Consider the following 13,227-nt stretch of genomic DNA (forward strand, 5'->3'; position numbering starts at 1 on the left):
AATAACATTTAATTAATATTGTGCTATCTTAATTAACCCGACCCCCTGTCTCAAAGATTTCACCTAAGTATTGGAAAACGTGTCGTCTGTTCAAGTTCAACGGTTCACGGCCAGAGTGCAAGCAAAAGTACGTAGTGGTGGTCACGCAAAAATAAAGATAGCGATAGATAGGATACTTTCCTGTGAAAATCTACAAAAAAAATCGCGATAAGGCTAGTGTTAGTCCTATTCCTATGTGAAGCAGGCCAGGATGATTATCCTAGTTTAATGTAATTATATCTAAATGTATTTATGTTAGTGTAACTATCTAATGTTTATTTGTTCTCAACCACTCGAGATGTTGATTGTTATCGGTCAAGTTAATTGAGACCAGTTTGCGAACGCATCGTGAAAGTGTACTTAATTGATAAACTGTTAGATTTAATATATTTTGTAGTTATCTATACTAATCTAGAGAATAAAGCCAGCTACTTCGTGTTCGGTTCGGTTGTGTGACCTGGGTAGTCCCCCAGGATGACCCCACAGGAAACCGTAGATGATATGATCAATTCCTCACAACACATCAGAATGTAGAAAACTGAAAAAGGCCTACTTGACTATTTCAGTTTTCTTTGTTCTCTATAAATAAATTGGATGGGTATTTGATCTTCCAAAATATGACTTCACTTAGGGGTTGCATGCAGGCTATGCAAACAAAACAAAACACTTATAAAAATAAAAGGTTTACTTAACAAGTTAGGAATAAATAAATTACATGGCGAACATATTTGGAAATAAATTAACTACATGTACAACAACACAGAGATCGGGAACTATGACGTAATAACAACTACTTCAGGCGTCTGTTGTGCTTCTGCTTTGTCCTCCTTCTTCTTATCTAGCTCGGAGGCAACGCTGGCTTCTGCGGGCGCTCGGTCCTGGCACATAAGGGTCTCAGGGTCCCTAATACGCTCAGGGCCACAGTTTTCCGTTGCTCCTAACAGCTTCAGCTCATCCTGATCTTCAGCGTCGACCTCGAGCCGGCGTCGACCAGCGATCACCACCTCGACGGCGCGGCCATCGCTCGCAGACCTGTCGCCTGAGCCGATCTCGACGCGGTATGGCGTGCTGGGCTCCACGAACGCCTCCATCACACGGAAATCGGATCTCTCCTGGATTTCATGCTCCTTATCAAGGGGTTTGTGACTCTTCGAGAAGATATCGAAGACTGAAAGCGGCATCTTCTTGGGGATGGCGACGAGTACCACCACGTTCTTGACGTCGGCTTGCACGTTGAAATCGCCATCCTGATGCTGGTTGTAGAAGGCAGGCGTGGCGGCGGCGACCGCCAGAAGACAAGCGAATGCCACAAGCATGGTGCGTGCGCGCGACGGATCTCACATGCGCTGACTGCGCGCCGCATGCGCCCGCGCCGCTTTTACCAGCCACAAGCGAACCAGTCTGCCGCTCGAATCGAGCACACTGTAACGGTTAACACGACATGAATACTGAGTGGACCTAATTCGACGGATGATGCCTAAGAGTTAATTATCAATTTAGAATGTAATGACCACAACAAGCGATCTATGTTTTGCTAACTTGATTGCATGAGTAACGTTACAGCTCACGAATCGTTTCCATTGTTACAGTACCCCTTTATTTTGTTATTGTTATGCGACGACAGATTTTTAATTCTAGGGATTCTGCATTTATAAATCGGTAATTTGTTTAAAATAGGTCAAGCCACACTTAAAATTGAGGGCTCTAAACTCGGAGACTTTGCGTTCTACATTAGCCGAGTCTGTGATACACATCCGCCAAAACAAAGTGGAAAGTAGTGAATGCCGTGCCGTGGCGTGTTGTGGAGCCGCGGGGCTTAGCGTGTGACAGTGACCGCGGGTCATCGATACGATAACCGAGTTTCGCCTGCACGCTCCGCACAGATAGGATCTCAGCTCAGCGCGAGCTACAACTGCGCACAACTGACCAAACATTACGACGCAGGATGCAAATACTTAGGTACCTACCTACCTACTTGAGTCCTTCGGCATTGTTCCGTTATTTTCGCAGCAACGAAATGTTTGCGCTCTTAAATTGTCTTGTTTTTACTCAAAAGTACGGCTATGTTATAGCAGTTTAATATTTCCACGTACGATATGAAAGCTTTTGCAACGCACCATGTTTGGGGGATGTCTAATATCTCCGAGTTTTATGTTGCTGTAAATAATACTACGCAGTGTTAAAACATAAATTTATACCATACGAGTACAGTATACGAGTTCATAGCAGTTACTTGACACAGAATCAGAAGTCAAAACTGAACCCTTTGTCACTATGTATAAAATCAGGAACTAGATACGGTTATCAAAAATGGGTATATAATAATATCTTCTTACTTCCAAGATCCAAGATATCTATGGGATTTCAACCACCTCCATCAGTTTAGGGAAGATCAGAAAGACTTCGTTTACATTCTTTATGCTTTTGGGCTTCAGAAATGTTTGTGCAGAATCGAACCGGGACCTTTCATGAGGCCATGCGCAAAAAAATCATCGCATCTTTACTGCAGCGAGGTAAATCAGGTAAATACTAAGACATTGGATCTTTTTATCTGAATAAAGAATTAATAGTTGTAAAAATAACACTCTATAACTTCGTCTAGTCATTTTGTACGATACACGCGTGTTCACTGTTCATACTCTTGACTGTTTTAAGTAGATCTATTGTAACATTATCTTATTTCTAAGAAATGCCAATTGATTGATCATTCTACGGTTCAAAGTTCGATTACTCATAAATACTAGTTACTGATAAATAATATATCAGGCAGTTAAACTTGAATGATCAAGTTAAGACTTGGCTCTATCTATGTTCACTGTTGGAGAAGGAATACACAAAAACTGTCTTTTGTGTGAATAAATTTTACTAATTAAATAAGATTTAAGAGACTTAAGTTTAAGATTTTGAGATATTTTAAGACTTGAGATTTAAGAGATTTAAGTTTAATCTGCGTACAAATTATCCTGTGTAAGTAGACGAAGTAGACTGCTAACTAGTGATAGAATTTTAACATTCCAAAAACATATTAGGTAGGTACTATCTCCAAGTCACGAAGATGGTTTCAAAAAATACATGGTTTATTTATTTTCTACTGGGTAGGTACCTACCTCTCTGTTTCTTGTAGATACTTTCATCCACAACATCCCGAGGGGATTACTTAATGTCATAATTTCCACATAAGTACTTGAACGATTGGGTTTTCAAAAAAACAAAGAGTTAGGATTTTTCAATAAGAATTATTTTATTTATTTTCAACGAAACAATGTACACACTTACGTACCTATATATTTAACTTACAATCTAAAATAAATGCATCTTTCCATGGCTATGTCTTAGCACAGTATAGTCAGTACAATATAATAAATTAACTTACATAATTTGAAGATTAATTGAAACTTTGAACGCCCGATTCCTATACTCTTACAATAATAATTTCTGACCCATAATGGGCCTTGTTTAGCCAACAAGCTACTTATGTTTACGAGATATTTTAAAACCTTTGCTTTAGTTTAAGAGATCGTAGATATCGAGAACTATTCAATCCTTGTATAGGAAAGGGGCATTAGTGACAAAACTATCGATTAATTGTTAATTGATCACATTTGATATCTCTCTAATGTTGGCGGGTTTTTCTCAGCAGTGGCATCAGGAAATTCGCCAGGCGATGTTTCAGTCTGTGAAAGAAAAACATGGTATTATTATTTACCAGAATTAAAAATAGGCATTTGTTATAAAGAGATCGAAGTTTAGTTCATTGAAAGACTTACTACATATAAACAAATTAAATTAACATTTTACAAATTGAACAGTATGATCGCTTTTACGTTAATTCAGAGTTATTAATGGTATGTGGCCAATATAAATGATTGTTTCATAGTTTTGCATGATTCTTACCTGATAGGCTATTTAAGCTATTTTCGCGATTATCTGGGAATAAAAAGAAAAACATAGGTAGGATCACATTTTTTAATTTCCCGTAATTTTTAAATGAATCATGCACAACTAAAATTTTGTAACTTAGAAACTAAGTTTGGATTCGGATTCAGTTAAGTTTATGAAAAGTAATTTGGTGTTCATTTGCGATAATAATTACTGGGTGTAGAGAAAACTGTCATAAATATGAAATCGTATAGAGTTTTTACCTTTGTGCTTTTTCTTGTTTCCTCAAGGAAGCGTCCTTCTTCTGGCTCTTCGTCTCGTTGCCCAGGCTGACGTCACTCAGTGGGGAAGCCTTCTCCGCTGGCTTGGCTGGCTCCTCAGGTTTCGCGTCGTCAGGTTTCTCCACCGGCTTCACCTGCTGCGGCTTCTCATCGGGCGTCGGCAGTGACACCACCTGGATCGCGGGCACCGACGGCGACGACTCTTGAGGAGGCTTGGGCTTGGATTCATTGAAATCGTCCAGGGCCAGATCCAGGAAATCGTCCATGTCCCCCAGAGCGGACAGTAGGGACTCGGCGGGCGCAACAGCGATGACCACGCCATCGATGCTGAGCCTGTAGTTCTCGGAGCCGTTCTGCCGCTGGTCGTAGTGGTTGTTGCCGCAGTCCGGCGTGGGCGCCGAGCTCGCCAGCATCAGCACGCTGGCCAGCAGCGCCACCTCGCACACCACTCGTCTGTAGTTGACCATCGCGGAAGCTGTCTGTGGGCGCACTGAACTTCGGTTGCGGCTGTAGGACCCGCTATGTATCCATTCTCCGCTGCATCTTTTATTTATTTGCCCAGATAGCGGTACAGCCAGACGCGGCTCCGACTAACCGCGCGACCCGTCGTAGTTAAACTGGTATTAACACAACAGAATTGTGTAATAAATACAGGTATACAGGTATCATCCGTTATGTTAAAACAGCCTGTAATTTACAACGAATGCTCATTACAATAATTAATGTTCGTAAGTAAGCCTCCATGTAATCCCGATAAAAGCGATAATGTTGTGTTTACATTATCATTATATTTTTAGAACATTAGGTATGTTAGATAAATAATTAAGAGGTCGTCGACTCAGCCCAATAACCCAGTAACCTTTGGAATAACATAAAACGGTTATTACTAATTCATCTTCACATACGTCACCAAAACTTATTTGCACTAAGTTGTGAGACCTATTTATTTAAATCAAGTTTTGAGGCTATATTGAGACATTGCAAATGAACGACATTCGAAAAGCGTGGAATTGGATTTAGTTGCGAATGCAATTACCTAACTTGGTATGAATTAAAAAAGCTTTCTTCTCCAGAGCAATATGTAGATATTATGTACCCACGCCTAATTTGTGCCTGTGATATTAACTGTAGGTAGTCTAGTTTAGTGTAGTCTAGACCGCACCGGTCTTATAGCTAACGGGAGGATTAATTATCCCTTTAATCTTGATTCACCGCGATAAAGCAAACAAAAGCTTTGATCAGTCAATAGAGAGCTTTTACCAAATATTCATACTTCCTCGTTTAAAAGTAGTTCAGCTGAAGTTTTTTGTAAATATCAATTAATATCAAGTTAATGGAGATTCGGTGGCACAGATCGGGTGCGGTAAAACAACCTGTCGTTGATGGGTCGCGGACAGCTTTCAACTAACTGTATCTACCACCTACTTGCACCATCGCATCGCCGATAAACGGTAAAATTGTAGCATTTTACTTTATTTGCCCTTTTCTTCAATTATTATTTGATTTTGCTGAAGTAGAAATTGGTATGACAGGTCAACTCAACTACCTTTTTAAGTTTAGTCACACCCCCCGAAAGGTAAATCAAAGTTCATTCAACTTAATAAAAACTCTGCTCTTGTTGTTGGTACTGCATAAGGTACTTACTTAAGATGTCTAATGAGTTAACAATAAGGCACCTAAGGACTTAATTCGCCATTTACCTACAAGCAGGTTAAATAAGTTAGGTTTCCATCGAGCTTAGGATTTACCCGATACTTATTGGCCAACAGAACATGTTGAAAGCTCTACATTGTATGTCCTATTTGCTGCACATAGGTACATCTCCTAGGTGATACGACGTTCACATCTGTTTTCTACTGAAGTACCTAAAAGTAAGTCCTAACTAACAGTAGTCCCTAAGTATAGTCCAATAAATAGTTCTTCTTCTTATGTTCGATTACCTCTCACATTCACAACCAATTTGTAGAATGAACAATTGAACACCGTTGATAGCTTGCTACAAATTGAAAAGCGTTTAACAGAAATGATATCGACTTTGCCCACATTTAACGACCCGGTAGATTTCTAGACAAGAGCTAGAAACTGTTAGCTCTTCACAAACAGGTCTGGCGTACTTTCTACCACACCTAGTTCGATTTTATGTCCGTTTACAGTCTTTCTAGTAGTTTTAATACGTTGGACGAGTCGTTGAGATAGTGATTTCCTGATTCTAGATAAGTTAAAACACCATTGTCTAAACTCGTCGTTAAGGTATGTTTGAAAAGGGTAGGTACATAGTCACAGTTTGGGCTTAGGTAGTTTTGGTTCGTCATACTATTTTTGGTGTTAGAAGTTCTCAAGATTAAGGCAAAATAATTTCTGTTTGGTGTACCAATAGACAGAATTAGGTATGTTTTCATCGGCAAGGAAACTCACCAATCATTCTTTCTATAGTTGAGTGCACTCAATTACCCAGGATTGTAGGTGCAATATAAATATATGTTGGACCGTTACATTCCCATGCAAATCCTCCAGTTTTCTCAGATAACAGGAAGCGACGAGCAACGGTACTGCGGTTCAGTTGCCAATCCGCTTACGGCTTACCTTCTTATTAAACACCCATCGGATTAACAGTTCATAACACATGTAGGTCCTACGGTTTAAGGCTATAGTGAACGCAGTCTCGGTTCGATTTTCACATTCATTTGTTTATAAGGTTTTCAAAATCAGGCGGATTAAAAAATACTTGAACCTGTTAGGATGGCAGATAAGAAAGGCTTTTTCTTTTTTAGTTCCGTATTTCAATAAGTCGACCTGCATGTAACTATGTAACGAAACCTAGGGTTGATAATTTAACCATATTCCAAGAATCGTAACGTCATGAAAATTGACAGTGGTATTTAGTTGTGATGACAATAAAATAAATAGTATGGTACAGTCCAACTGATATGTTGTTGGAGCCGGAAGATATGGACTGAAACTTCATGATGGAACATTGTATGCTGTGCATTGTATATTGTGTTTGGACTGGTTGGATAAGTAGTGTTGTGAAGTTTGATCACGATGAGCGTGCATTCAAAAAAGCGTGTTTTCAAATAAATATTTTTTTATAAAATCAAAATAAAACAATGAATGATACTTAAAACATTTTTATTTCAAACATAATTTTAAGGGAAGACCAGTTTATGGTTCAAATTACAAAAAGAAAAAAAAACAATTGCAGTTAAAATAAAAACAAAACATGATCACAAAGATAATATCAACATTAAATAATAATCACTGACGGCGCGTTGTACTATATTATATAACTATAACTAACTAAAATATATTTTTACGCTACAAGACCTGACTTGTATTTTTATTTTCTCATAACGATGACGATATAGCCAATTTTTATTAAAAAAAAAATCAAACATTTTGATGTCACAAGCCCCAACACCCGAACTGAAACGATTTATGACATAAATTTTACAAAAATATTTTCAGTATTTTGTGTCAAATTCAACAGTAACATTATAATAATTTCACTCACTGTTTCATATAAGTAATGTAATTACAATAAGGCACTTACTTAGGAAGACATTAAATTAATAAGGCATTTTTATCAAATACTTATTTCTAACTTAATCCTATCGTAATATCTTAACACGAGTATAATAGACTCTATGTTTAAAATCCACGACAATATTCACGGTTTTGAATATGAATGAATATGAGGTGTATTTATAGACAATACAGAATACTCTCATAATTTGACACTTTAATCAATCACCTGGAATTGATGCGATGACGATGCGCCTATTGGAATCATCTAGCTAAGGCCTGGACGACTATTCATGTCCCATATTTTATCACGAAACAGAAACACAACAGCAATAAAAACAGTACTTAACTCCATTACAATATGATCCATAAAAACGTAATTTGAATAACACATAATATCAACATAATCAAACACACATATAACTTAAGACAGTGAAAAACATAATGTTACAGTCATCGCTGATGAATTCTTAAAACTCTAATTATAAAAACAAATACTATGTATTGCCTCATCATCATCATCATCATCATCATCTCAGCCATAGGACGTCCACTGCTGAACATAGGCCTCCCCCTTTGATTTCCTCACATAGGCCAAATTCCGTTCTAGGTGCGTTTCATTTAACACACATGCACACCAAATCTAGACCCGGCACAAGACAGTCACACCCTACCTACATTGTGCGTATTTTTTTAAACCCTTCAACAATTCTTCGAGTTTGCATCTCACAAACATTGGGTACATTCGACATTTATACTACAAGGACATCAATCACATTTATCAGTGTACTCTTCCGCGATGGCTTGAAGCACGTGACTGAAGAAGTCGCGGTGCTGCGTGACGCGATACAATGCGGCGGTGAGGTAGCGCTGTGCGGCGGCGCCGCAGGGTGCTGCGGCCAGGCCGTCGCCGCACACCGAGCGTGACGCGAGGCTCAGCGTTATTGCTTGCCGCCAGATGCGGGAACTCACTGGAAGAAAGAAATATAATATAAAGATATGTACCTCTTTAGGAGTAACTTACGACAATTACTTCACCAGCTTCCTAAGTTGGAATAAAGGATAGATATAATATTGGTAACAACCATAACCTGAGTAGGTAAGATACAGCTGAGAACCAATGTTTCGACTACCAATAACAACTGAGACAAGATAGGACCTACAAACTTGACGTGCTATGGACCGTTAGGTTACCTTGGCCAAGAGTGAAAATGACCTTAGTTGTTTCTCTTTCACCTAAAAAAAGTAAAGCTGTACTGTATTTCTGCTAACAAAAGTGTTGTATTTCTACTTACAAAAGTGTCGTATTTCTACTTACAAAAGTGTTGCATATCTGCATCGCAATGCGACAACAACTGCTGTATGGAGGAGCCGCCTTCGATAGGAGGCACGTTAGTTCCCGTCACCACCAAGGAGTTCGGTATCACCACCTTCCGGATTACTTCTTCCACTTCTAATGTTAATGCCTGAAAGCAGGTATAACATTTAAGAAAAAATTACAATACAATAGGTCTAAAATCTTGTATAAGAAATCCTTACCTGAGTATCAGGGTTTCCATTTGCAGTCTTTTTTTTATCATCTTTCATGACATGCAGCCAGTATGAAGTTGGAATATGCTGCAAAAGAGATGTAGTAAGTAGCTTTGAAACATGAAGAATACTGACATAATAATATGACTTCCAATTTACTGTTAAAAATCTTCTATGATTCACGACTGTAAAGATATTCTGTCAATGCTATGTCATCAAAGTTTATTACCTAATAATGATCAACTCTTACTTTGTTAAGCCAGTTAAAAGCCTAAGCATAATAATTATAGCATTGACAAAACAGGTGCACTTATAGTAACTCACATTAGTATCAGCAAGCATCAATATTCTATGCACATGTGGCTGGTCAGTTGTATCCGGTGACAACCGGTTCACGCAGTCAGGGTACAACTCTGCAAGCACCACACTGTTCTCTCCACCCAGCTTCTTCTTACTTTGTTCCTTTATTGCAAGCTCATCTAGTCTGTCGTAGATCAGAGTTGCTACTCTTGGTTTAACACCTAGAATGTAATATGAATTGAATTTATTTCATTTCATTTTATCCAAATACATTTAAATTGGGTTAAATGCTATAACGATTCTGGAACTTAGAATTAGGACTTACAGTTGCACCCTGTGAATCTAGATTATTTAAAAATATTTAGAAAAAAAACATAGAAATAGTCACCATACATCACAACATCTAATCAACTTACCTCAGTCTTGAAATTGTTAGCATGGAAAATCATTAAAATTAATATTATTAATAATGCAAGCATTTAGAAAGTATTATACAAGCAAGCAAGAACTTCAAGATGATCTAAAGAATCTCAATAAGGACATATTTTTAATTTTGGTGATTAAAACCGTCCTTAAAAGCTGTGGACTTCAAAAGTTAAACTTACAGTAGATAAATTATTCCTATCATAATCTTAGTGTGGTACTAAGTTTTACCCCATCAAATATTTGTTAAGTGTAGCCAAATATACTAGTTTCATACCAAAATGTGCTGCTGCAACCTCCACATCGGCATCTTCACTCCATGCGAATATCATCTGTACAGTTTGTAGTATGGAGCACTGGAGACGGAAGAAGAAGGAGCCAGCTCTTATCGGAAGCCTCTTGCTGCAGCCCTCGCATATCCACTGCACCCTGGAATATGGAAATTGAATGTTGTTTAGACACATGGCTGCAGTTTGTTGACATACATATAAGTATTGCTTCAGTTTGGGAAAAGTTTTTACTGTCTTTTTACTTGAAATCAGTTTTGACCACATAAGACATCTGAGTAATAATGACATTTACTTCATATTTCAACTGTAATATACACGTGTACATTAAACTTGCACAATGGCATCCACTGCCAATTTCGGCCACGGCGGCTGTTCTCATTTTTATAGAGATCAGGGAGCTGCGCAGGACATATTATAGTGCATGAGCATTTGTGCAGACACAGGTGCACTCCCTACTCCATCACTCTCATAACCCGATGGGACGGCAATCCAACATGACCAGAGAGAGACATAATATACATATGTATAATTTACACTACATAAGAAGAATATTATAACCCATGTATAAAATTCCATACAAATAGATCACCTGTCTATAACTCTAGCTGTCCTACACACAACTTTACAATCAGGTTTGTCCGAGGGGCACTTGATGGTTTTGGGGAGCAGTCCAAATGCTTGCAGTCTCTCTACAAGCTGACACTCCAGTCTCAGGTCACCATGGCTGATTGTTAACTCCTTGTACAGCTGCAGGTTACTGCAATTGTAAATTGAAATATTATTAGTAATTTTTAAAAATAATTTGTCATAATAAAAAAAAGTATTAGAAACTTGATAAGTATGGTTGTTAATGACTTGTGTCAAGACCAGAAGCTCTTCCATAGGCTAATTTCACCATCAAAATATGTGTGAGTTTTCTTTTAAAAAATGATTACATTGAAAATGAGTAATAAAGTTGTTTATATCCAAGTTGAGTAACAAAAATCTGATCTCAGAGCAATGTAGTATTGGCCAAGAGTTCTGAAAACCTATTCTTCGATTTTTTGATGCTGTGTAACAAAATACTTTCTAATTTCTGTTTCTTTAGTAAATAGGTTCCTTACTCAGGACATGTATTAAATGGCAACGTTGGCTCAGTTACTTCTGTTTTCGCATTGCAGTCGTATGTGGTGGAATCTGCTTCCATCATTGTAATGTTTGTTTATTGACTGCTATCATCACTTATTTTACCCGCATCTGCAACGAAAACAAAACTGTAGATCTTCAAAATGTAAAGAACTTTATTTCACTATATTCTTTCTAGTAACTCTAGTTTTATCCTGTAGAATTAAAGTAAAAGATTTTGTTGCGCTTACATTATTTATGTTAAGTATTGAAATATTAATATTTTCAATTATTAAAATATTTTTGTAAAAATAATCAGGTCTATCCCAGTGTCATTTTGACATTGACAATTTTGGAATTTTTTTTTTCTTTTTGCCCATAGGGCAGGCTAAAATCTTTCGACCATACTGCCTAGTCTTTCGTAATATTTATTCGATTTTGGACAAACTTCAAAACTTGTGCTATCACATTGCCACTGAAAAAACATATGATCCACAGAGTACATTATTACTATATGTTGAATGTTGAATACATATTGCAAACGTTTAACTCTATAACTTTTTGCGGTCCCACATGCATTTAGCTTTGGTGGTAAAGGATTTGTCTGAAGGATCCTTTTTTATGAATAGACATTTAAAAGACATACATAAATAAAAAGTTCTCTTCTCGGTATTCAATACACTGCACTGCAAATAAAGGAGATGGCCAAAAAAACACCCAGAGTCGATAGGAACTTCATATGTATGATTGGATTCAGTATAATTTGTGGATTTTAAAAAGTATTTCAAATCATCCAAAAACCATGGGGTTCTCTTTTTACAACGTTTTTTCGACCAAGATTTTAGTTCACAAAAAAGTTTACTTTTACTGTTTGATGTTCATAAGAAATTGAATGCAGACTCGTGATTGGGCCGTTTTGCATTGCTAAGTTATTTGTGGTTATTTGATGGTTATTTGTTATATTTGACAATGTCACATGGCGCGATTTTCAAAGACAATTTCTGAAAAAACGTTTCATAGCCAGTTGTGAAGGTTGCATATAACTGCGAAACCTCTTCAAGTAGGTAAGGTCGCTTAATCGTATCTGGAGTGGGGAAATACAAGACCTTTTAATCACCAGGCCAACTCTGAAACTATGGAGTTATTACTATTGGCTTGTATAATGTTAGTTTACTTTGCTTTTTTATGTGCCTTGATGTTAATAATCTTTAAAATAAACATAAATTCAACATAACCTATTTTTGCGATAATATGAAATAGCTCCTATGCCCCATGGATTTCAGGCTGGATTTTTTGGCACCATCAAAGGTCTATCATAAGGAACCTATTGGTAACCATTTCATTGTCGTCGATTCTGGGTTTTTTTTCTATGATTTGGCCATCTCCTTATAAAATGAAAATTATACACTGACAACCCTGAGATGCGTCTAGTTTCGTAAATAGTACCGCCCGCCCGCGCCGCGTTTTGTTGTATTTTAATGTCAAAGTTAGTGTCATGTTGCTTTTGCTTCGGTTATAATTTACACATGTTTGGATACAAAATTTTGTAATAAATTGTGTTAAATTGTTATCAAACATTGAACTAAAGTGAAGGGTTTGCAAATCTACATGTACCATGTAAGTATTTTCTTATAGCATGATAATTTTCTGTCAACTTGTCGGACTTACATTGATCGTGATTATTTCGATTTACCGAACTGAGATGTATCCATAAGAACCAAATCTAAATTAAGTTTTAATTCATAATAATATAAACTGATTATATATCTGGGTACATGTCATCACCACAACTTTTTAATAGAAATTGAACAATGCAAAAAATCAATACCTACCTCCTGAAACCTTTCTAATTTTGCTTT

At 37.3% G+C, this 13,227-nt stretch overlaps 4 protein-coding genes across 5 annotated transcripts in view; 1 reads left to right on the plus strand and 3 right to left on the minus strand.

Moving 5' to 3' along the window:
• Positions 1-706: 706 nt before the first annotated feature.
• LOC110372553 (uncharacterized) lies at positions 707-1,435 on the minus strand. Its single transcript, XM_021329348.3, has one exon. It carries the CDS (start codon positions 1,353-1,355, stop codon positions 813-815), a length of 543 nt encoding a protein of 180 aa, XP_021185023.3. The 5' UTR covers positions 1,356-1,435; the 3' UTR covers positions 707-812.
• Positions 1,436-3,255: 1,820 nt separating this feature from the next.
• LOC110372570 (uncharacterized) lies at positions 3,256-4,811 on the minus strand. Of its 2 annotated transcripts, XM_021329369.3 has the most exons (3): positions 4,182-4,811; positions 3,934-3,966; positions 3,256-3,713 (listed from the first exon to the last, which is right to left on the minus strand). In XM_021329369.3, exons 1-2 carry the CDS (start codon positions 4,664-4,666, stop codon positions 3,963-3,965), a joined length of 489 nt encoding a protein of 162 aa, XP_021185044.3. In that variant the 5' UTR covers positions 4,667-4,811; the 3' UTR covers positions 3,256-3,713; positions 3,934-3,962. The 2 variants fall into 2 exon arrangements, with proteins under 2 accessions (XP_021185044.3, XP_021185043.3); XM_021329368.3 differs by lacking the exon at positions 3,934-3,966.
• A 2,766-nt stretch (positions 4,812-7,577) lies between these two features.
• Positions 7,578-11,737, minus strand: LOC110372604 (uncharacterized). The gene is made up of 8 exons (XM_049839143.2): positions 11,620-11,737; positions 11,368-11,500; positions 10,854-11,021; positions 10,252-10,403; positions 9,576-9,772; positions 9,261-9,338; positions 9,040-9,187; positions 7,578-8,692 (listed from the first exon to the last, which is right to left on the minus strand). Exons 2-8 carry the CDS (start codon positions 11,451-11,453, stop codon positions 8,490-8,492), a joined length of 1,032 nt encoding a protein of 343 aa, XP_049695100.2. The 5' UTR covers positions 11,454-11,500; positions 11,620-11,737; the 3' UTR covers positions 7,578-8,489.
• A 1,071-nt stretch (positions 11,738-12,808) lies between these two features.
• Corn (cornetto) overlaps positions 12,809-13,227 on the plus strand; it is a 43,136-nt gene continuing 42,717 nt past the window's right edge. The window contains exon 1 of the mRNA XM_021329341.3: positions 12,809-12,985. The gene's annotated coding sequence lies outside the window, so the exon portion shown is untranslated. The remainder of the gene's footprint in view (positions 12,986-13,227) is intronic.

This window comes from Helicoverpa armigera, chromosome 9, assembly GCF_030705265.1.
Source record: "Helicoverpa armigera isolate CAAS_96S chromosome 9, ASM3070526v1, whole genome shotgun sequence".
Lineage (NCBI taxonomy): Eukaryota > Metazoa > Arthropoda > Insecta > Lepidoptera > Noctuidae > Helicoverpa > Helicoverpa armigera.

Excerpts from the sequence above, each read along its gene's own strand:
- LOC110372570 (XM_021329368.3), bottom strand. The coding sequence starts at position 4,666 with ATGGTCAACTACAGACGAGTGGTGTGCGAGGTGGCGCTGCTGGCCAGC. Across the intron at positions 3,714-4,181 it reads AAACAAGAAAAAGCACAAAG|ACTGAAACATCGCCTGGCGA; the intron begins GTAAAAACTCTA and ends TTTCTTTCACAG.
- LOC110372604 (XM_049839143.2), bottom strand. The coding sequence starts at position 11,453 with ATGATGGAAGCAGATTCCACCACATACGACTGCAATGCGAAAACAGAA. Across the intron at positions 10,404-10,853 it reads ACAGCTAGAGTTATAGACAG|GGTGCAGTGGATATGCGAGG; the intron begins GTGATCTATTTG and ends TCCATATTCCAG. Across the intron at positions 8,693-9,039 it reads TGCAGATATGCAACACTTTT|TGAGTTCCCGCATCTGGCGG; the intron begins GTAAGTAGAAAT and ends TCTTTCTTCCAG.
- LOC110372553 (XM_021329348.3), bottom strand. The coding sequence starts at position 1,355 with ATGCTTGTGGCATTCGCTTGTCTTCTGGCGGTCGCCGCCGCCACGCCT.